Source organism: Octopus bimaculoides, chromosome 1 (assembly GCF_046866305.1).
Source record: "Octopus bimaculoides isolate indiv1 chromosome 1, ASM4686630v1, whole genome shotgun sequence".
Lineage (NCBI taxonomy): Eukaryota > Metazoa > Mollusca > Cephalopoda > Octopoda > Octopodidae > Octopus > Octopus bimaculoides.
In genome coordinates, this window is record NC_142928.1 from 150,152,452 (window position 1) to 150,176,529 (window position 24,078).

Consider the following 24,078-nt stretch of genomic DNA (forward strand, 5'->3'; position numbering starts at 1 on the left):
TTTAAGCAATATATGAGAATGTACACCATAGTTTAACTCTATTGAGACCACCCTTGGTTCTGTGATAGAGAAACCACCCTTGTTAGAGAATACATTTAAATTAAAGCCTTCCATCATAATCTTATTAAAACCTTTTTGTTAGGCTATGCTACAAACAAACACTAACTTAATGATAACAAAAGAAAAATAGTTATTTTCTTAAACCCCTCCTAAATTTTGAACATTTTAAGAATTAATTGACACAGAAAGGCAGTGCATTTGAATAGCAATATGGTCATAAAAAGTATTAAAAGCAAGTCATTCAAATAATATATATATATATATATATAACAATACCCAGTATTTCTCTGAGATTCCCTTCCTTTGCTACCCATGTTAATTCTCCTGAGTCCAGTTAATTTGTTATGGTATCATTGTAGGGGGTGGGGCCACACAGTATTTCTATTATATACATACATACATACATATATATATATATATATATATATATATATATATATATATATATATATATATATATATATGACACACACACACATCATTACATAGGGATTTTATTTGTCTTAGAGGTTGGGTTTTATTTTCCTTATACTGTGAGAACTACCACTAAGGCCTTTGCTACCCTGCTGTTTGTTGGTTCACAGAAGCTTGCCTGCATAGTTAGTTCCCAATGAATGAAATGGTTTCCCACACTGTTGTCTTGCATTCTCACTACTACTACTACTACTACTACCAGCAGCAGTTGTTGTTGTTGTTGCAGAGGCTGTTTAGCTCCATGTCTGCCCTGAAGGAGAAGACTTATGATAAAAAGAAGTATTCCATCGATGACCATCTTGCCTTTCTTTCCAGACTACAGTACACAGTGGAGGCACAATGGCCCAGTGGTTAGGGCAGCGGACTCGCGGTCATAGGATCGCGGTTTCGATTCCCAGACCGGGCGCTGTGAGTGTTTATTGAGCGAAAACACCTAAAAGCTCCACGAGGCTCCGGCAGGGGATGGTGGCGAACCCTGCTGTACTCTTCCACCACAACTTTCTCTCACTCTTACTTCCTGTTTCTGTTGTGCCTGTAATTCAAAGGGTCAGCCTTGTCACACTGAATATCCCCGAGAACTACGTTAAAGGTACACGTATCTGTGGAGTGCTCAGCCACTTGCACGTTAATTTCACGAGCAGGCTGTTCCATTGATCGGATCAACTGGAACCTTCGACGTCGTAAGCGACGGAGTGCCACCAACAACAACAACAACAATACACAATGTGTGTCCTTTTTGGTAAGATGATAAGCACCTTTGATTCAAGGGCTATTCAGCTGCTAATTCTACAGCTTGATTAGTAGTAGTTGTTGTAATCACTGCTTTAGTTGTTATAAACAGCTAATGAGATTGAATATGAATCAATTGAATATGGAGATCTAACAGCATCAAAATATGTGAGGATCTTATTGCCATTATTGAGCCTCAGGTCTGCCCTGACCCAGAATACTTCTGATCCATTTCTCTGATGGTAACAAGACCCAGTTTTTTTCTCCACTTAACAATTCTTTAATTTTTGCTAAATTCCCTTCAGGCCCTCTTGATTCCAGTTTTTATTTCCAGTCTGGAATTTCATTCCTAATTCTATGAAAGTTAGGTCATCGACATGAAAAAGGGTCCCATGGGCAGCCAGTCTGTAACTCCTCTGTGCTATGGTTAGGAGGACCATAATGAACAGAAAGAAGCAGAGGAATGGTATTTACAACTAACTGGTTTCTGCTCAATTTCTGTTTACAGTGTTTCACTCAGAAGGTTTTAGTTTACCTGGGGCTACTGTAGATGATACTTGCTGCAGGTATTGTGTTAAGAGATCAAACTGGAACAACATTGTTGCAAAGAAAACTTCTCAACCAGAGGGTCAAGGCTGCTTTCACATTTTGTTCCTACCTCCCACTCACTTCTCCCCCTCTCTCCATACACACACACACACACACACACACATATATATACACACATATACACATTGGTGAGCACATAAGTACAAAATAAGGTGAAATAAATAGTACTCAAATACCAAAGGTAAAGTTATATGCTTTTATTAAAGCTGCAAAATTATGACAAGATGGTTACTCAGAGTTTCATGTTTCTGTTCATTGGAAAGTTGTGTTTAAAGGCAAACTGTATTTCTAGGTAAATTAAAGTGCATCTTAGTCACTTGTTCTCCACTAGAGAATACCTAAATGTCAGCTCAGCTATAGTTAGCAAAACGTGTAAGGAACAGGGCTGAACAATTAAAAATTTTGAAAGATAGACCTCACTAGAGCCATCACATTGCTATCTCAGTTTTCATTAAAACTGCCATACGAACAGAAATGCGATACTCTGAATAACAATCTTGTGATAATTTTTCAGCTTTAATAAAAGTATATATATGTGTGTGTGCATATATATATTTTTATATTACCAACACGGTCACTACTACTACTACAACCAACAAAAAATGCTCCCACGTGGACTGTTGACACCAGTAAGGAACAATTATGAACTTTTCATTTAATTTAATTTTTTTAAATATGGATTTTTGATAAGGTTCGTTTTTTTCAAGAACCGAAACATGTTAAAAATATCTCTGACAAAATTATAAATTAAAATTCATTTTTTATATATTGGCGTTTTCAAACTTCTTTTTCATAAATATATACCCACTCGTATGCCACCTACACTCTTTTATCAATATATATATATATATATATATATATATATATATATATATATATATATGTACTACACACACAAATATGCAAAGACATGTATGATTTGTTAAAGAATCAGGTGCAAAGAACTACATACCTCTATTCCTAGACACAGCGACATTATAAATGTTATTAAATATATTACAAGATCAACCTCTGAAAAACAAGACAAGAAAAGTAGGAAAAATATGAATATGACTATGAACTATATATATTGCTGAAAGACTATATATATATAATTTAAATAATAAGGGTGATGAATTGGATATTAATTTAATTAACACCAATTTAAAACCAGTGGTCTAGCATAAAGAAAAATCTGAAAATTCAAAAAAATTGTATTACATACGTATAAGAAGGGATGACCACTAAGTGGACATCCATTATTTTAGAAATAGACCATCTAGATGGTCTATTTCTAACATAATGGATGTCCACTTAGTGGTCATCCCTTCTTGTACGTATATATATATATATATATATATATATATATATATAGTTGAAATTTACAGAAAAACAAAAGACGAAGATAGGAGTATAAACAACAAACAAGTGTATTAGTTTAATGCTTGGGAATGTGAGAAAATCTTTTATGTTTCGAGCCTTCATCAGAAAGGAACATGAGGAAATAAACAGAGAGAGAATAAAAAATCTTTTGGAGTTGTGGTCAATCAAGGTGGTTGTACACACACACACACGTGTGTGTGTATGTGTGCGTGTGTATCGTCATCATCATCCTCATTTAACGTTCGCTTTCCATGCTGGCATGGGTTGGATGGTCTGACTGAGAACTGGCAAGCTCCAATCTGATTTGGCAAGGTTTCTACAGCCTGATGCCCTTTTTAATGCCAATGACTCTGAGAGTGTAGAAGGTGCTTTCTACATGCTACCAGCATGGGAGCCAGTCAGGTAGCACTGGCATGGCCACACTCGAATGGTGCTTTTTACATGCCACTGGTACAGGTGCCAGTCAGGCAGCGCTGGTATCGGCCACGCTTGAATGGTACTTTTTGTTTATCAATATACAAGCAGTAAAAATGCAGATGCTAAACTAATGATATTCTTAAATAACTGAATCACGAAAAGTACAGAAGTGGAAGTTAAAAAATATTGTAGATGAAATTAGAATTTGAATTTAAATAATATGGCTTATGGCAGGGTTCAGATGGAAAAAAAATAGAGTAAAGATTAAAGGATGTCCTTGGGTAGCATGTTGGCAATGTGGTTAAATCTAAAGAGCTATTTTCTTTTCCCTACAACACTCTTACATGTGCCTATCATATTGAGATCAAACCTAATATTTTCTGTTGAGACTGAAGAAGGTTATTTAAATACTGAGAACTTTTGGGAAAAAAGGCTTGTTGGTTGGTAGTTTCAGGGTATGAAATGTCAAAGAGTATTGGAGCTTCATGCACATAAAAACCAGATACTTTGTCTCTAGTAGGCATAAATTTTATCTTTCAATGGGGAAAGATAGACCTCCCTAAAACCATCACATCACTATAACTCATTATTTCTGAGCTGTTAGGATACTCCTGCCTATTTGGCTGTTACTAGGCAAATTAAAGTGTATCCTAGCCACTTTTGCCTCACTAGATGTGCTCATATTTCTAAACACCTATATGTCAGCTCAGCTATAATTAACAAAACACGAGATGAACATAGCTGAACATTTTAAAATTTTGAAAGACAGGCTATATCTTTATTATATATGTATATTCAACATTCTGTCATCATACACTGTATGTTAATTTATAAAGGGTAAATATAGGAAGTCTAATATAGAATTTTCTTCATAGGGTGAGTTAGAATCTATCAAAAGAAAGGGTATACTTTTACATTTGAATAAAACTAAAAACAACATATTCTTTTATATTTTAATTCCAGTTTCTGCTTCAATGTTTTTAAGCCTCCACTTGTTCTGTATTTTACCAGATTCCATTAAGAATATTATCACTCCTGTACCTGTGGTTTCCTGCTAGTCCACTCTTTTTACAGGCAACACTTTTTACAGTGAGAAAAATAATGGCTATTGAGAGAAAACTAAAAAAAGCATACAAAATAAAACAAATTAAACTATAGTAAAAAAGCAAGCGTAAATGTAAATGTAGGAAATCTTAAACTATAGTAAAAAAAGCAAGCGTAAATGTAAATTGTATAAAAATGTCAAATGAGATGAAAAAGAGAAATGCCAATAAAGCAGCAGATGAATTAGAAGAGATCAGTCAGAAAGCATTACAACAAATATGAGTCAACAAATTTGAAGCAAAAGAGGTCTGATGAAAGCGTCCAAGGACCCTGATCTGATGTTTGTACAGAGTCCATGTCTTCCATCGATTTACAAGCTTTTTAATCCTATCAATGTAAAACTCTTTTGGTTTCAAAGCGAAGAACTCTGAAATGTCAGTTTCGACCTCCTCCTGGCTTGTGAAAGTTATGTCCCCCAAATGATTCTGTAAACTACGAAACAAATGGTAGTCTGAAAGAGCAAGGTTAGAAGAATAAGGTGGATGAGGAATTTTTTCACAACCAAGCTCTTCGATCTTCTGTGATGTGATCTTGGCAGCATGAGGTCACGCATTGTCCTGATGGAACATCACTCCTTTTCGATTCCCAAAAGCGGGTCTTTTTTTCTTCAAAGCTTGGTTCAAACGCTCTAATTGCTGACAGTAGACTTGAGCATTGATTGTTGCACTAGATGGTAACAATTCAAAGTGAATTACTCCTTTGCAATCCCACCAGATAGAGAGAAGAACCTTTTTCCCATGAAGTTCCTTCCTCGATTGTGGTTGAGCTTTTTCCCTTTTATGATGCCACTGTTTATGACATTTAACATTTCGAAAGAAGATCCATTTTTCGTCACCAGTCACAAGTCTATCCAAAAAGGGTGAAATGAGTTCGCAAGAATGGAGAGAAGAGCAGATGTCAACTTGGGATTTGTGGTTGCTTTCGGATAATTCATAAAGCACCCATTTTCCAAGTTTAGGAAGCTTTCCAAGTTGTTGAAGATGAAGATGAACAGTTGTATGGTTTGAACTAAGCTTTATTACCAGTTCTTCAACTGATAATGCAGGATTTTCTTCAAGTAATGCCTCAAGGAGCTTATCATCAAACTCAACTGGATGTCCTGTTCGATCTTCATCTTCAAGGCTGAAATCTCCACTTCTGAATTTTGCAAGCCATCTTCTGCAAGTTCTTTCATTCAAGCACTCTTTCCCATAAACTGAGTGTATGTTTCAAGTCGCTTCGGCTGCAGAGTTTCCTTTTTTGTACTCATAAAGCATTATGTGCCTCAAATGCTCTTTGGATACTTCCATGTTAGAAAGGGTTTTAATCAAAGAAATTTTAATTCTATTATTCTGTAAAATTTTGGAATCTATTTTGTTTTTTTTTTCTAGTCAATTTTAGTTAATTTTTGTTTATTTTCAGATCATTAAGATGGAATGTCAAGTTAAGAAAAACGAGCATTTTCGATACCTCCTTCCTTTTGCTTTTAATCAAGGTTCTAAGGCCGCAAAAGCTGCTCGTGACATTTGTGGTCATTTGTGCTGTGTATGGTGAGGGTGCCATAGCTGAAAGACCTGCTCATGATAGGTATACCAAGTTCAAAAATGGAAATTTTGACCTCAATGACGCACCTTGTTCTGGTCGTCCAGTTGAATTCAATGAAGAGCAATTAAACCAACTTTTGCACGAAAATTCTCGTCAAGCGACAAGGGGACTGGCAGAGAAAATAGAATGCTTTCACACTGCTATAGAGAAGCATCTTCACTCGATGTGAAAGGTTCAGAAGTATGGAACATGGGTTCTGCATGCTTTAAGTGACAACAACAAAAATCAACGAGCCACAGTCTCCACTGGTTTGCTTGCTCGTCACTGCACAACTCATGGACACAAGCAACGAATTCTTTACTGAATCGTTACTGGTGATGAAAAATGGTGCCTGTACATCAATATGAAGCAGCGTAAGGAATGGCTTAGTCTCGGTAAACAAGTGACACCACATGTGAAACAAGATCTTCATCCGTGTAAAATGATGTTGTGCGTATGGTGGGACTGGGAAGGGATTATCCATTATGAATTGCTTGAACGGAACCAAACGGTCAATGCGGAACTCGATGTCCAACAAATGGAACGACTCAACGCGGCTATTCAAGAGTAAAGATCTAATTGGCAGCATGGAGTTCTTCTGCTGCATGACAACGCCCGCCCTCATATCGCCAATATGACCGAGGAAGCCATTCAAATGCATGGCTGGGAAGTACTGCCACACCTGCTGTACTCTCCTGATTTGGCACCAACAGATTTCCACCTCTTTCAATCTCTTGCAAATGCTATGCGCAGAGTTTTGTTCAATACTGATGCAGAATTGAGAGCTTGGTTGGATCAATTTTTCGAGTCGAAATCGGGTGATTTCTACCAACGAGGTATTGAAAATCTTGTTGAACATTGGGAAGAAGTTGTAAACAACAAGGGTGAATACATTATTGATTAATTAGTTGTTATTTTTTATTCAACCTTTTAAAAAATTTAAATTTTAAAAAACGGCAGGAACTTAGTTGCCAACCCAATAGAGAGAGAGAGATAGTGTAAAGATAATAAGCATTAAAAAGAACAACACAGGAAAAGGAAAAAGCAAATTTGATAAATATGGCACTTGTTCAACAGTTCAGAAGGAAAAAGAGAGTGTCTTTATATTTTGGATGTTAATCCCTCATCAGAAAGAAAGAGAGAAAATAAGATGAAAAAAAAAAGAGGAATACAAAAAGAAAAGAGAAGTATAGGAGAGTGTGAAAGAGAATTGGTGAGTGCTTGAAAAATAAAAGTGGGAAAGGACACAAGTGGAAGGTAAAGGGCCAGAAACCATGCATATATATATTTGGTGTTGGTTTTAAAAATTCCTTGTTGATAGTTCACACTATTAGGTAGGCTGTATGTGAAGACAAGAGTGACCACATGCTAACCTGCAACACTTATATTAACATATGTACATATATTTGATTTAATTAAACAACATTCATAAGATAAGGCATTCAGCTGTAGAAATATCTGCCACAACAAATTTCCTGTGACTCATGCAAGCATGGAAAAGTGGCTGTTAGAATGACGATGATGATAATATATATATTTGAGCCTAAGGATCGAAATGAAGCCAAATAACAACAGTGTTTAACACCTAACCCTACTTTTGGAAAGTTGTGATTCTACTGTCGCGAAGATGACATGACTAAAATACAAAAAGGTAAAAAGAAAAATTAAATAAAAATCCGGCAAGGAGACATGCTCGGAAATATGCACTTTGAAACCTGCAGTAAATACATTCTATTCAAGACAGTGGTAACTCTGAATTCAAAATGGAACAGTGTAGAAAGATACTATAGTTGGGACAGACAACCTCTCTAGTACTAGCGGCACAATAAAGTACCCTTAGTCCATGTTGTAAAGTAGTTGGTGATACGAAGGGTTTGAATCAATAAAAACCATGGCAAAAATTATGATAGTCACAAATACAATGGAAAAACCTAATTGCTTGTACAAGACTAACATCTACCGTGCTGTATAGTAGTGGGATGGTCAGGTGAAATCTTCCCTTGAAGTCAGTTGCCAAAAATTTCAGGGATGTCATCACAAATATAGGCATGATGAAAAGTGGTTTGGAGAGATTGTAGAGATGTCAGAGTGGAGGCTAGTAGATGAAAGATGGAAGGCACATCAGCCAGCATCTCCACAAGTAAGGAACATGTCAAGAGTCATGGAAATAAATATTACTACAAGCGGTTGCTGAAAAAGGACAATATGTGGAAGACAAAGAGACCCAGTAAAATATGTCTTGTTTTGAGCACTCAACTCTTGATGGAGTTGTAAGCATGTCAATGGCATTTCTTGAGTATTTTTAGACTTGGCAGATCCCATCTCTCCTCAAGTCTGATCACAGTCAATTTCCTCTGGAAAGAGGAAGAGACAGACAGAGAATAAAAAAGAACGTTTTTTTTTTTTACCAATGTGTGTATTTGTGTATTACATATATTACACATATAGGTTTTTGTCTCTTGCACAGATCTTAAATGCTTTGCTTAATGAAAGTTATAATTTTACTAAGGCTGAGTCAGTTATAAGACTTGAGACAGAAGAAAGTAACAGGTTCAAACGATATGAATACAGATCAAGTATCAGTTGCTTTCATCATGACCACATTACCATTTACACTGTAGTATTTGCTGTTTTCTTTCCTCAAATTAGCTATCTTTTATCTTTTACTTGTTTCAGTCACTGGACTGCAGCAATGCTGGAACATTGTCATGAAAGGTTTAGTTGAGCAAATCAACCCCAGTATTTAATTTTAAGTTTGGTACTTACACTATTGGTCACTCCTGCCAAGCCATTAAGTTATGGGGATGTAAATAAACCAACACTGGTTGTCAAGCAGAGGCAAAACACAAACACACATACATATATATTTGTCTTCAAAAAAAAAAGACAAAGGGGGCCTGGGCAGCTCTCCTGCTAGCCAGCTCCAATCAAACTGTCCAACCCATGCCAGCCTGGAAAACAGGGATATGATGATGATGATGATGATGATATACACACATACAACAAGCTTTGATAATTTCCATCTACCAAATTCTCTTACAAGGCATTGGTCAACCTGAAGCTATAGTGGAAGCCCAAGTTGCTGCATAGTGGGACTGAACCTGAAACCACATGGTTACTGAGCAAGCTTCTTAATTATACAATCATGCCTGTGCTGATATGATAAATATTGTTTTTTTTTTTCCTGTTAATTGTACTATTTTGTTTTTCAAGATAATTCATTGGTCATTACTAGCGAGATAGTAGCAGTTGCAACAATAACGATCATTGATTTTCTTTTAATGGTTTGTTAGTGATAATATTTTTAATATATTTTAATAGCTAACAAAAATGATATAGTCTAAAGCTTACTATAAATAAATATGCAATAATGGAAAGACAATATTTTCTGCCAAGTATGGAGAAACTCTGGCTATGTTGAGGCCTTATTCTGATAATATCAACAATACACAACCTCCACTGTACTTGCTGAAACAGTGATGAAAGAATCAAAAGGGAAATGTACAAAATGATTCATCTGTTCTGTTAGAAGACTTATTTCTGTCTCAGACTTGTGCTTATGATGTCTAATATAATTTGATGATAGTCTCTCATAGTCTGAGAAAGATGGTTCTGCACTTTCTAGCTGAACAAACCTGTACAGATGATTTGTTTATAGTGACCAAATGTTTGTACTGTACATTAGCTCATTCCTTCCATCAAATCAATGTTGCCTGAACAGGTTCAATGGCTCTGAAATTGACTGCTATGAATGTAAACCCTGTATTTGCAAGTTATTGAAGTATTGCACAAGGAGTGATTGAATATGTGCTGGAATGTCTGTTTAGGTTCACTCCAGCAGAAAACTCTGGTCCCTGAATGAACCTTTAAGTTTTGTCTTGTATTCTAAGTAATTTACTTTCAATGGGTTGATAGCAGTAGAAGAAACTTCCCATTAAAGATATCCCCACCACAGCCTTCCCTCTTTTTTAAGGATTCCTATAACAACATTATTCAAGATGCAGGAAGACTGGTCTTGTATTTCTAGCAGACTGAGTGAGCATTTAAAGTCTCCCTCATTGGCTCATCATTATAAAAGTCATCTGTAGATGTGGTTGGTAATCAACCTGTTATGATGCAATGTTCTTTGTATTTTGTTATTGATTGTTGAAGAGACACTGAAGGTTCAGGTAGAACAAACAATAATCTATGACAAACCTAATAATATAATTTTTGTATATTGGTACTGTTCCTCAAGAAAGTGAATTTTGGTTGTGGTTTAGTGCTTGAGTTAACCCTGATTGAGAGGACCTATGATAAAAGGCATTCCAGCCATGACCATACTAGCTTTTTAAAAGTAAGGCCGGCTGTACATTATTTGATGAGTCCCTTCTTTTCCCATAACAGTAAGGAAATTTGGCAGCTTTTTCTAGCAGGTTGATTAATCACAGACTTGCAAGTCAGTAAGCTGTTATCTCCAGAATAAAGAGGTTATTTAATTGCCTCTCTACAGGAACATGTGGTATCATTGTTTCTGGACAGGGAGAAAAGTTACAGAAGTAGGTGGGCAGTTGGCATTTGATTGCATTAGATGGGATAGTAATCCCTAATTGGCTGGAATGATTGTTAATAGACTTGGATAAAATCGGGCAGGAACTACTAAACAGGTGGGTAGGTGAAATAATTGCAATTGGTCAAGAAAAGCAAGATAGATTACCAGAGATAGTTAGGGCTAATAGTATATAGGCTTAAGAGTTTAGTGAAAATCTTATAAGCAGGAAACAGAAATGTCAGTAAACTTTTCAGGTTGAGTAATAGCTGCTTTTTAGTGAGAACCATAGCAGCAAGTTGAGTTATTAAGCTTATCTTATAGCAAAGCACAATATCTAAGACCATTCAACCAATGTATTACATGGAAGATAACCAACTGTTTTTTCTTGGTCTGGAATTTGTGTTTCTTGTTATTAGAATCCAATGGTTTGATTTAACGAAGAACACTTTAAAAAAAGTAGCATAAATAAATAACTGATAAATTTATCTAATGCATAAAAAGTCATGGAAATACAATAATACGGATAAAGATAAGAAACTCAACTAACCATCAATGAAGCAGTTATTCTAAATTTATATATCCTGATTTTATGATTCCTTTACCATTAAGCAAGAATAGATATCTGTGCAATACCTAGTGGGCAACACATGTGAAAGAGAGAAATATCTTTACTATTAGCTCCCAAACTGTATTTGTATATACTGAATTAAATACAGGGATATATTCTCTTCCTTAGCAGGCTACCAACACTCACTCACACTCTTTAAATATTGGCTGTGTCTAATTAATAATCAAAACCACTCCCTCCTTTGTGGATTTTATTCTACCAATGCCTTGCTTTGTTGTCTGAAGCAGACTTAATATTTTCCAATGTTGTTGACATACATTATAAGCTCTCATTGCATGAACTAACAAGGTCAAAGAAAGGTTTTGATTCCAACAATAGCACCAGCAAGGTCTTTATGAGCTACAAGTGAAATGCAGAGAACAAGATACATATTGTTTAGTTTGTAGTTCTTACTAAATACTAATTAAAAAAAAACAACTTTAAATATACTGTAAATTGAAACCTTGTATCAGATACATATGAGCCTGAAGTACTTAAGAAGTGTCTATAAAAGGCTGAAAACATTTAACATGATAATTAAGTCAGTGCTGTAAATAAGTAAATAATCAATATTATAAATGTGATAAAATAAATATTGTTCCCCAACACTATTGTTCTCAAGCTATCTTTCAATGACATCAATGTCTCAAGGGTTATTATCTATTATAGTGTTTCTTACAAGCTCCTTAACATCCATAGACCCATTTTGAGGGTCAAATTCCTTATAGCATTCACTAAAAATTCATTGTACATAAATCATTGGGATTTCATCTGCTACATCACGAAAATCAGAGAAAATCTCACAAACTGACTGGCCTCTTCCTGCTTCATACTGAGCTTGAAAATTAGTTCATTATGATAATGATCATCATCATTGTTTAACATCCGCTTTCCATGCTAGCATGGGTTGGACGATTTGACTGAGGACTGGCAAGCCAGAAAGCTGCACCAGGCTCCAATCTGATCTGGCAGAGTTTCTACAGCTGGATGCCCTTCCTAACGCCAACCACTCCAAGGTGGAGCGGGTGCTTTTACGTGCCACTGGCACGAAGGCCAGTCAGGTGGTACTGGCAATGGCCACGCTCAAATGGTGTTTTTTATGTGCCACCTGTGCAGGGGCCAGTCCAGCGGCACTGGCAACGACCTCACCTGAATGTTGTTTTTCACATGCCACCAGCACAAGTGCCAGTAAAGTGATGCTGGTAGCGATCACGCTCGAATGGTGCTATTTACATGCCACCGGCATGGGAGCCACTCAGCGGCCCTGGAAACGATCAACCTCAGATGGTGCTCTTAGCACTCTACTAGCACGGATGCCAGTCATGTGGTGTTGTCATCGAATTTAATTTGAACTTCACTTGCCTCAACAAGTTTTCACAAGCAGAGTTTAGTGTCCAATGAAGGAAAGGTATGCATAAGTGGGCTGGTTACACCACTGGCATAGGCCATGGATTATGGTCTCACTCGGTTTACCGGGTTTTCTCAAGCACAGCATATTTCCAAAGGTCTCGGTCACTAGTCACTGCCTCGGTGAGGCCTAATGTTTGAAAGTCGTGCTTCACCACCTCATCCCAGGTCTTCCTGGGTCTACCTCTTCCACAGGTTCCCTCAGCCACTAGGGTATGACACTTTTTCATGCATCTATCCTCATCCATTCGCAACACATGACCATACCAGTGCAGTCGTCTCTCTTGCACACCACATCTGATGCTTCTTAAGTCCAATTTTTCTCTCAAGGCACTTACACTCTGTTGTGTATGCATACTGACATTACACATCCAGCGGAGCGTACTGGCTTCATTCCTTGCAAGTTTATGCATGTCCTCAGCAGCCACAGCCCATGTTTCACTGCCACATAGCATGGCTGTTCATACACATGCATCATACAGTCTGTCTTTTACTCTGAGTAAGAGGCCTTTGTCATCAGCAGAGGTAGGAGCTCTCTAAACTTTGCCCAGAATATTCTTATTCTAGCAGCTACACTGTCAGAACACCCACTCCAGCTACTGACTTGGTCACCTAGGTAATGGAAGCTATCAACTACTTCTAGTTTTTCTCCCTGGAATGTAGCAGAAGTTGTTCTCTGCACACTTTCAGTGTTTATTGCTACTGAGCATCTGCCACATACAAAAACTATCTTGCTAGTTAGCCTTCCTTTGATATTGCTGCACCTCTTGTGTCCATAGCTTACACTGAGCAGGGCCATCTACTTGAAGGGATTTGTGGTTTGTCTGCCTTCCTACTTATTAAGACTTTGGCTTTAGCTAGGTTGACTCTAAGGCCCTTCAATTCTAATCCTTGCTTCTACACCTGAAACTTCTCTAGTTCTGATAGTAACTCAGCAATTAGAGCAAGGTCATCAGCATAGAGGAGCTCCCAGGGGCATCCTATCCTGTCTTGAATTCCTCTGTTATTGCCTGGAGGACTATGATAAATAGGAGGGGGCTGAGGACTGAACCTTGGTGGACCCCTAAATATATGAATAATAAGGAAGCCAACATATGCTTACAAAGCTAAAGGATACTTAAAATTCATTAACATAGTTTTTAAAGCTGTATTACAGTGATGATTCAGGATAATTTCTGAAATCAGTTGCAATGAATGACTGAATGGATGAATGGACAGATGGGCACATCATAACCAAGCTTGTATGCATGCGTGCGTGTGTGTCTGTGTGCGTGTGTGTGTGTGTGTGTGTGCTGAATTTGGTAGGCGGAAGTTACTGCCGTGTGTGTATATGTCTGTGTATGTGCTTGTGCCTCTCTCCCAGAGAGTGAGAGAGGGATATATTTAAGCTCTTTGCAGAATTTATGCCAGTCACTAAATAACCAAACATTGTGAACATTTGAATTAATGTGCATGTATTTGTATATGTGTACATATGTGTGTGTATATGTTTAAGTGTGTGTATCTATGTGTATATGCATACCTGTATGCTTGTATGTAGGTATGTTTTCCTTTGAGATTTATTTAAGCTTGCAGAATTGCACCTTGTCATTAACAAAATAACAAAGCATTTTTATTTGAGTCTAAAAAGTTCCAGGGATCTGTGACTGTGTGACTGAGTTAGTGTGTGCATACATGTGGGTATATGTGTTGAAATACTTGCACTCATATAATGGGTCTGTATATACTATATTTTTATAGTGTCTTTAATGGATTATAGCTGTAATTTTCTAATTAGCCATGCCTTTTCTGGATAATTTTGTATGTATGTATATATGTATGTCTGTGCACACATTTGAATGTGGTGTGTGCCAGAGGGTTTGCAAATCCAATGGGGGTCTTAAAAGACATGTTAGGATCCACAATGAGCAGAACTTACTTGCAGGTATTGCTAGTGCAAATCAGAGGTGCAATCTGTGTGGGTGTTTTTTCAAAACACTGTCTGGTTTAAAAAGCCACATCAGACGCCATGAAAGGGCTAAGGTGTAGGTGCAGGAGGTGGTCAAACTCTGTTTAAGGAGTAGACAACCACCATATGTATGCATGTATGAATGCATGCACGTATGTTTATATGTATATTTGTGTGTTAAGTACGTATGTAAAATATATATATATATATATATATATATATATATATATATATATATATATATATATATATATATAACTCACTTTTTAGCTTCCATAATTTTAAAACAATTGAAGCGTCTATCATTCCAATCACTGCATGGATAATGATAGCAGCAAGGGCAGCTGTAGGGATGTATTTGACGACAGGCGTAAAAGTTTTCAAAGCCAACAGCACAGCAGAACCTGTAAAAGAAGTGATAACACAATAAAAATATTGACTGGTACAAGTCTGGAAAGAAACAACAAAAATACTGAGTGAATCATCGTCAGTTGCTTATGACAATCCATTAAAGGTGATGACAGTGTTGATCCAAGCCATTCATCTTCTCCTGCCTCCAGCACATTGTTCCTCATGTGGCTGGATGTGTCTGACAAGACTGATATGAGACAGGCAGATCCTGTGGCACTGAAGGCACTGAAAGTGACCCCAAACAACAGTTGTAGGGGGGTTGATTACGATGTCTCCTCCTCACTTCATGCCGTCTCCTGTGTTTGGTTTCAAAGTACTCTGCTTCAACATCACATGTGGAACCTCCATGTCTTCCAATTGACAGCCAGGAGCTTGAACTGATTGAAAGGAACACTACATAAAATGAGATGATCATGAAAATGAAGTTTTGGACGTTCATGAGGCCTACTTCCAGTCTCAATCTCACTGAAGAGAACCATCTTTGGGAGTCAGTTAGCTGGAATCCAAATCACTTGGCCAACCCAGCAGAGAAGACATATCACAGTACATTATCTTGACATATGATAGAATGTAAACTGAAGCTAGCTTTTGTCTCACAGAGTGTAATGGGCACTGGCATGGCTGTGTGGTTAAGAACTTCCTTTGTGCAGCTACATGATTTCGAGTTTGATCTCAAGGTATAACATCTTGGGCAAGTATCTTCTCCTATAACCTTAACTGGGTCAAAATCTTGTGAGTGTAATTTGATGGACAAAAACTGTGTGGAAGTCCAATGAAGTAAGTGTTCCCATTCTTGGGTGATAGATTTAATCTGCCACTTGGATTGTACAACAACCATCAACCATCATCAACACTGCTGTTGCCTCAACTCACTCATCTCCTTCGACAAACTGTCTAATGTTTTACATATTAGTTTGTTCACCACCTTTAAGAAAAATCATAATAATTTCTAACACAGGTACATGGCTAAAAATTGTGGGGTGGGGAGAATAGTTGATTGAATTAACCTATATCACAAATGGGTGAAGGATATAAAGCAAAGCCAATCCTGGCTAAGTTTGACTTCATGTATTCTGGTGTTATAGAATATAGAGTTGATACCTTGTTTGGTAACAAAATAAAAAAAATAAAAAACTGAAACAAAGTAAATAAGCAAATAAACAACACACAAAAGTGTTGTTGTTGTTGGCACTCTGTTGCTTACGACGTTGAGGGTTCCAGTTTATCCGATCAACGGAACAGCCTGCTCGTGAAATTAACGTGCAAGTGGCTGAGCACGCCACAGACACGTGTACCCTGAACGTAGTTCTTGGGGATATTCAGCGTGACACAGTGTGACAAGGCTGGCCCTTTGAATTATAGGCACAACAGAAACAGGAAGTAAGAGTGAGAGAAAGTTGTGGTGAAAGAGTACAGCAGAGTTTGCCATCATCTCCTGCCGGAGCCTCGTGGAGCTTTAGGTGTTTTCGCTCAATAAACACTCACAACGCCCGGTCTGGGAATCGAAACCACAATCCTATGACCGTGAGTCCGCTGCCCTAACCACTGGGCCATTGCGCCTCCACTACACAAAAGTGTAACATATAAAAAAGAACAAAATAGAAAGCAACAGTGTTTTTAATGACAAAGCTGTTTGGATAAATGGACAAATGAAAAGATCAATGTAGAAGAACTCAGATCACTCTGGATATTGTTATTGTTTAGCCAGGAACCAAACACAAAATCAAATGGACATCCAATTCATTTTTGGTGTCTACAGTATCAAATGGATTCTTTAACTTTTCATACAAAATAGTGTAACATGAATTACAGAAGGATGTGGATGCTATTTCTAAGAAGTTGAATGACCATGTAGAGGCTCCTTTATCAGATCATACTGGTTTAGACAACATAGGTGCAGTTAGAAAACAGGATGTGGTAGCAGCTTTCTGCTAACAAAAAAAAAAATTTATGTAGTTCCTTATTTAGTGACTTTCTAACTTAATTTTGGAATATTTAATATAAAAAGAACCTGAAATTAAAAGCAAAAAAATCTACACACACCTTGCAATACACAATGTTATATGTGACTATGTACACATGTAAGAATATATACATATACTGGTGTATATGTATACATGTATGTGTGTGTGTGTGTGTGTGTGTGCATTTGTGTCTGCATGTGAAGTAATGTTATCCTTATATTTTAAATAAACATCTTTCTTGACACGAAGAGTCAAAGAAAGTTTATATTGTGGAGAGAATTGAACTTTCTCAAAAGTATAAATAAAAAGTAAAATTTTAAGGGAAAATGAAAAATTGAAATACATAATGTTGATGACCATGATGATGATTACAGGCCCAAAATAGTTGGTTGCTGTTATGATGTTGCTGATGATGACGGCAACATCCTCCTTAATCACTTGGTAAAGAATGTGCCCAGTCCAACATCCAAAAGAATACATACTTACATCACACACACACACACACACACACACACACACACACACAGAATTATTTATTTAGTCTGTTAAAGTGGTTTGCTACTCTGGATAACTTTAAATAAACTATTACACTCTGTTATAATATTGAGTACCTTTTTCTTCTGACTTGTTAAAATCAACAAATGTGTGTGTGTTTGTGACTGTCTCTCTGCTTGAGTATATATATATATATATATATATATATATATATAATTATATATATATTATATATATGTATATATATTTCTGTGAAAGTTAGAGGTTGGGAAGCCAACCAGCTGAGGGATAGTACCTATCCAATATACTGCTGGTAGTGTGCCCAATTTTTAATACCCAAGAGCTGGTTATTGCGTGGCAATTTCACAATTGAGAGTCACATATGGGTGGGGGTAAAAAGTGGTTTACCCTTAATTTATATGGCAAAAAGAAAATGGATGGGATACAAAAATGACATACATCAGCCAGTAGACATTCTATTATGTCTATTTATTCCAAAACAAAAGGGAGTATTATAAGAATATATACACATTCAAAGACTGTGTGCTACACAAATATATACTAGTAATACATAAAATATATACATATATACATAAGCGTAGGAGTGGCTGTGTGGTAAGTAGCTTGCTTACCAACCACATGATTCCGGGTTCAGTCCCACTGCGTGGCACCTTGGGCAAGTGTCTTCTACTATAGCCTTGGGCTGACCAAAGCCTTGTGAGTGGATTTGGTAGATGGAAACTGAAAGAAGCCTGTCGTATATATGTATATATATATATATATATATATATATGTATTATGTGTGTGTATATGTTTGTGTGTCTGTGTTTGTCCTCCCAACATTGCTTGACAACCGATGCTGGTGTGTTTACGTCCCGGTAACTTAGCGGTTTGGCAAAAGAGACTGATAGAATAAGTACTAGGCTTCCAAAGAACCTGGGGTCGATTTGCTCGACTAAAGGCGGTGCTCCAGCATGGCCGCAGTCAAATGACTGAAACAATTAAAAGAGTAAAAATATACACTAATAATCATCATCATCATCGTTTAACGTCCGCTTTCCATGCTAGCATGGGTTGGACGATTTGACTGAGGACTGGTGAAACCGGATGGCAACACCAGGCTCCAGTCTGATTTGGCAGAGTTTCTACAGCTGGATGCCCTTCCTAACGCCAACCACTCAGAGAGTGTAGTGGGTGCTTTTACGTGTCACCCGCACGAAAACGGCCACGCTCGAAATGGTGTCTTTTATGTGCCACCCGCACAAGCCAGTCCAGGGGCACTGGCAACGATCTCGCTCGAAAATCCTACAGGAGCCAGTCAGGCGGTACTGGCAACGGCCACGCTCAAAATGGTGCATCTCATGTGCCACCCGCACAAGAACCAGTCCAGGGGCACTGGCAACGATCTTACTTGGCTTGCCGGGTCTTCTCACGCACAGCCCATTTCCAAAGGTCTCGGTCCGTAGTCATCGCCTCGGTGAGGCCCAATGTACGAAGGTCTTGCCTCACCACCTCAGCCCAGGTCTTCCTGGGCCTACCTCTTCCACGGGTTCCCTCAACTGTTAGGGTGTGGCACTTTTTCACGCAGCTATCCTCCTCCATTCTCACCACATGTCCATACCAGCGCAATCGTCTCTCTTGCACGCCACAACTGATGCTTCTAATGTTCAGCTTTTCTCTCAAGATACTTACACTCTGACGGGTATTCACATTGACATTACACATCCAACGGAGCATACTGGCTTCATTCCTTGCGAGCTTACGTATGTCCTCAGCAGTTACAGCCCATGTTTCACTGCCATGTAGCATGGTTGTTCGTACGCATGCGTCATACAGTCTACACTAATAATACATATAAGAATAAAAGATTAAAAGATTTATATATATATATATATATATATATATATATATATATTATAGATTTAATCAAAAGATTAAATGTGGTACTTAAAATGTTTGAGGCACCAGAATTTGGTAGGATAAAAACCAAAAACAAAATCAAGAGATTTAGTGAATAAAATTTGAAGATAAGCAACAAAGAAACAGCAGCATAGTCGAGATGGTATGTTTTCTTCTCTTACTCTTGTTTTTTGCAAACATCTTCAAAATGACTTTCTAAAATGAAATTCCATTATGCAGCTGAGGAGTACATTTTCATTGTACATTCTGTGGTGTTCTCACCACATGAATAAATGGAGCTTGTACGAAACGTACGTACTGCTATTACCTATTGAATTTTTGTTGCTTATCTTAAAATATATATATATATATATATATATATATATAAACATGCACCTCATCATCATTATCCTCATCTACTTCGAGCTTCATGCCTGTATAGGCACCACAGGTTGTTTATATGAGCATGTTCTTTTAGGTGTATGTGAGTATGTGTGTGTATAGGTTTGTGTGAGTAATGATATATGAGAATATTTTGAGGAAAAGACACACTGCTGAGGATCCAACCAAATCTGTTGCAAGAATAAATGAAAAATTTAAAAGGTAAAGAAAGTAAGATATACAACGCTGAGGATCAATCATAATTATAGCAAGGTCTATTGCTTGTGGTCATGATATTGCTGATGATAGAGGCAATGACCTCATTAATATCTCAGAGAAAAAAATGCTTGTGGTTCAGTTTTTGGAAAACACAAGCATGTGCATGCACACACACACACACACACACACACACACACACACACACACAATATGTTGCTTTGAAATAAGAAATCTTCTGATTTTTATCCTGTAGCATTTAAACTGGCCATGTCAACTGCTGATATAGTAGAAGACACTTGCCCAAGGTGCCACGCAGTGGAACTGAACTCAGAACCATGTGGTTGCTAAGCAAGCTACTTACCACACAGCCACACCTGCGGTCTGTATATATATATATATATATATATATATATATATCATCATCATCATCATCATCATCGTTTAACGTCCGCTTTCCATGCTAGCATGGGTTGGACGATTTGACTCAGGACTGGTGAAACCGGATGGCAACACCAGGCTCCAGTCTGATTTGGCAGAGTTTCTACAGCTATATATATATATATATATATATATATATATATATACTCGGTCATAATGTCTTACGTTTAAGATGATTCCCATGCATTTCCCTGAGGAGAAGTTTACATTTTTAACATCGCCGAATCCTATGGATCGCATAAATTGTAATTCTTCGAAACATATGTTGGAATAAAGTATGCAGTTATAACATGCGTTTTCTCCATTCCTTAAATTTATATATATATATATATATATATATATATATATATATATATATATATATGTACACACACACACACATGTTGATATCGAATAATGAAAATGAATACTTAACACCACACTAGTGGATAAATATTCTTTATTTTTTGGTTAACAAGGCTACCATTGGTTTCATGCAGAGAGAAATCTCATCAATTATCAAACCTGCTACTTGGAATGTTGGTGCTTTCATCCAAGATGGAGATGAGCACCAATATCCCATGCAGCAAAATTGATAATTGCTGATATTTATCTTAGCATGAAACCAATGGTAGCCTTGTTAACCCATGAATAAAAAAAAGTACACACACACACATATGCATGATGGGCATCTACAGTTTTTGTCTATCGTAAGGCTTTGGTTGACCTGAGGCTATCATAGAAGATACTTGCCCAAGGTGCCACACAATAGGACTGAACTTGAAACCATGTGTTTGGAAAGCAAACTTCTTACCTCATAGCCACACCCACACCTATATATATGTGTGTGTATGTGTATGTGTGTGTATGTATATATGTATACACCCCCCCCCCCACTTACATATATATAGTGCCTGTTTTATGTTATGTAGTAAACAGTGACTAAAGACAAAATACTTTGAGTATATAATTTATTTTGGCCGGAACATGTCTGTGAGTGTGTATATATTTATATTTACATACTCACAGAAACACACACACACATGTATATATTTGTTTATGTGTTCATAAGGCATGTATGTATAAAGTTACCAGAGAATATTTTGTTTTTCTTACATTTCATATAAACATCCTTCTTGACACAAAGAGCTGCAAAGAGGTTATGTTATGGACCTAACCAAATTTAATACTATCCACCTCAAAAAAAAAAAAAAAAAAGGATCCTAAAACATATAAACCAAACACTGAAGCATATGATATTAATGATCAATGATGATTACAGGCAAAAAAAAGGTTGGCTGTGATTATGATGCTACTGATAACAAAGGCAACATCCTCTAAATAATTCACAGAAACAATGTCTGCAATTCAGTTTTCAAATGGATACATATATATCTTCCTACAAGACCACCATATATATATATATATATATACATATATATCAGCTATAGCAATCTCACATCACTACCATTGTCATCATAAATTTTATGTCTATTTTTTCCATACTAGCATAGGTTAGATGAGTTGTCACAGACTGAGTCTGTTCTTATTCAGAAATACTGCCCTTTTAATCTGATTGTAGATCTTATTTACCTTTCATGTCCATTTTTATGGCATTTTTTAATATAGCTAGTTGCTCTTCTTATCATCAGCTGTTTTACAGAATACACTAGATGCCTTTTATCATAGCACTCGCACCTATAGTGTATGTTGTATTTTAGAGTGATAAGACTAAAGAGTCATCGGCTCCTACCAGTATGGGAAACAGATGTAAAATGATGATGATATGTGAATATCATATTATTTTTAACATCCATTCTTTCCAATGTAGATTGTTGAGGCAAATTTTCTACAGTTGGATGCTCTTTCTGCTGACAAACCTCAGCTGTTTCCAAGCAAGACAAGACCTGTTTTTATGGAAGATTGGAAATGAACCACACTGCTTACAGAACAGTGACACTTATTTACAGCTATTATGATGCCAAGGCCAGGAGATACAAATATACACATACTTTCACTCATATATACATGCCTGTTTGCTGTCCGTCAGTATATCTGTCTATATATATACACATAGACACACTCAAATGCTTCTCTCAGTTTCCATCTACCAAATCCAATTACAAGACTTTGGTTGGCCAGGAGTGATGTGGGAGAAACACTTGCCTGAGGTTCTGTACATGGGGACTGCACCCAAAACCATGTGGCTGGTAAGTGGACCTAAAACCACACAGCCATGCATATATTTGTAACTATACATACACACACAAACGTACACACACACATGGTCTTATGCAAATCATATTAATGTGTTCATGTGGGTAGGAGACACGTTATTCTATTGCAAAACAATAGTGTTATCAAAAGCAAAACAAAACAAAAAATAAAATCTATCAGAACAAGCTGTCATTATTATTATTATTATTATTATTATTATTATTATACCAATTTACCTTCTTGTGAATGTCAAGATCTTTAGTAAATATACTTGTAAATGTCTGATGTCAACCTGGATAGAAATCTGTGATGACCTCAACAGAATTCCATGATCAATATGGAATTGGTTGAGGTGGTGACTAATGAAGAAAGCATAGCCCCTCTAACTCTTTTGTTAATCAAATAATACAAATATATTGAGAGAGAGAGAGAGAGAGAGAGAGAGAGAGAGAGAAAGGGGGAGAGAGAGAGAGAGAGAGAGAGAGAGAGAGAGAGAGAGAGAGAGAGAGAGAGAGCAGCAGTGGCTGCAGGCCAACAAATCAAACATTTTGGCTAGCCACCCATTCCCTGAACCAGCTATCCAATAGTCCTACCATGCTGATAGTCAACCAAATTATCACCCAGTAAACTATTCCCATAATCCATCAACCGTATACAATATGCTGACTAAACCATTCAACTAACAAAACAATTACACATATGCTGTTGTTTGATGTGAATGAAGCTTTCTGCTTTTGCAGATATTAACAGGATATATTCCATAGTCTTAACAGCATATGATAGCAACAACAGAATAACTTTTACATTTGTTCACTTGATCAATTATTATTGCAAACCTAACAATTTACTCAACATTCATTAGTCTCTCAACTGCTCCATATGATGAAAATTTGAAAATGTCTTTGGTGAGAAACAACTCCACTAAGTCTCATATTAATAATATCTTAGGTGACAATTAGGAAACATACTTGAAAGTTCCAATGTAATGGATCAAGTCTATTATTAGAAATATCCCTGAAAGCCAGATGCAAGACTTAGTTCATGGAGCAAAGAAACATGTGGTAATTACGAGATAGAGGTGTAGGGAATTAATAAAATAAATTAAATAAAAGCAGTGATAAAACGCCTTGTATTTAAATGATGTACTTACAAGAGATAGTGAAGTGGGCAGTGATAGAATCATGGTTCCAGAATCTATGATTGCCAACATGAGAACCTCTATGTGGTTGCTCGATCTGCTAGAAAAAGCAACCAAGTGTAGCTC

General features: G+C 36.9%; 1 protein-coding gene across 13 annotated transcripts in view; it reads right to left on the minus strand.

Moving 5' to 3' along the window:
- The window catches only part of LOC106881254 (sodium-independent sulfate anion transporter-like), a 169,609-nt gene that overhangs the window by 50,954 nt on the left and 94,577 nt on the right, over positions 1–24,078 (minus strand). For 9 of the 13 annotated variants that reach the window (XR_016243648.1, XM_089359812.1, XM_089359801.1 and 6 more), the window contains 3 exons: positions 15,075–15,215; positions 11,226–11,294; positions 2,825–2,883 (listed from right to left, as the gene is read on the minus strand). Coding sequence is in view for 12 of the 13 variants with exons in the window: in XM_089359812.1 (XP_089215938.1) it covers positions 2,825–2,883; positions 11,226–11,294; positions 15,075–15,215 (269 nt within the window). In the remaining variant the exon portion in view is untranslated. The remainder of the gene's footprint in view (positions 1–2,824; positions 2,884–11,225; positions 11,295–15,074; positions 15,216–24,078) is intronic. The other 4 variants (XM_089359827.1, XM_089359820.1, XM_089359824.1 and 1 more) reach the window with 2 other exon arrangements.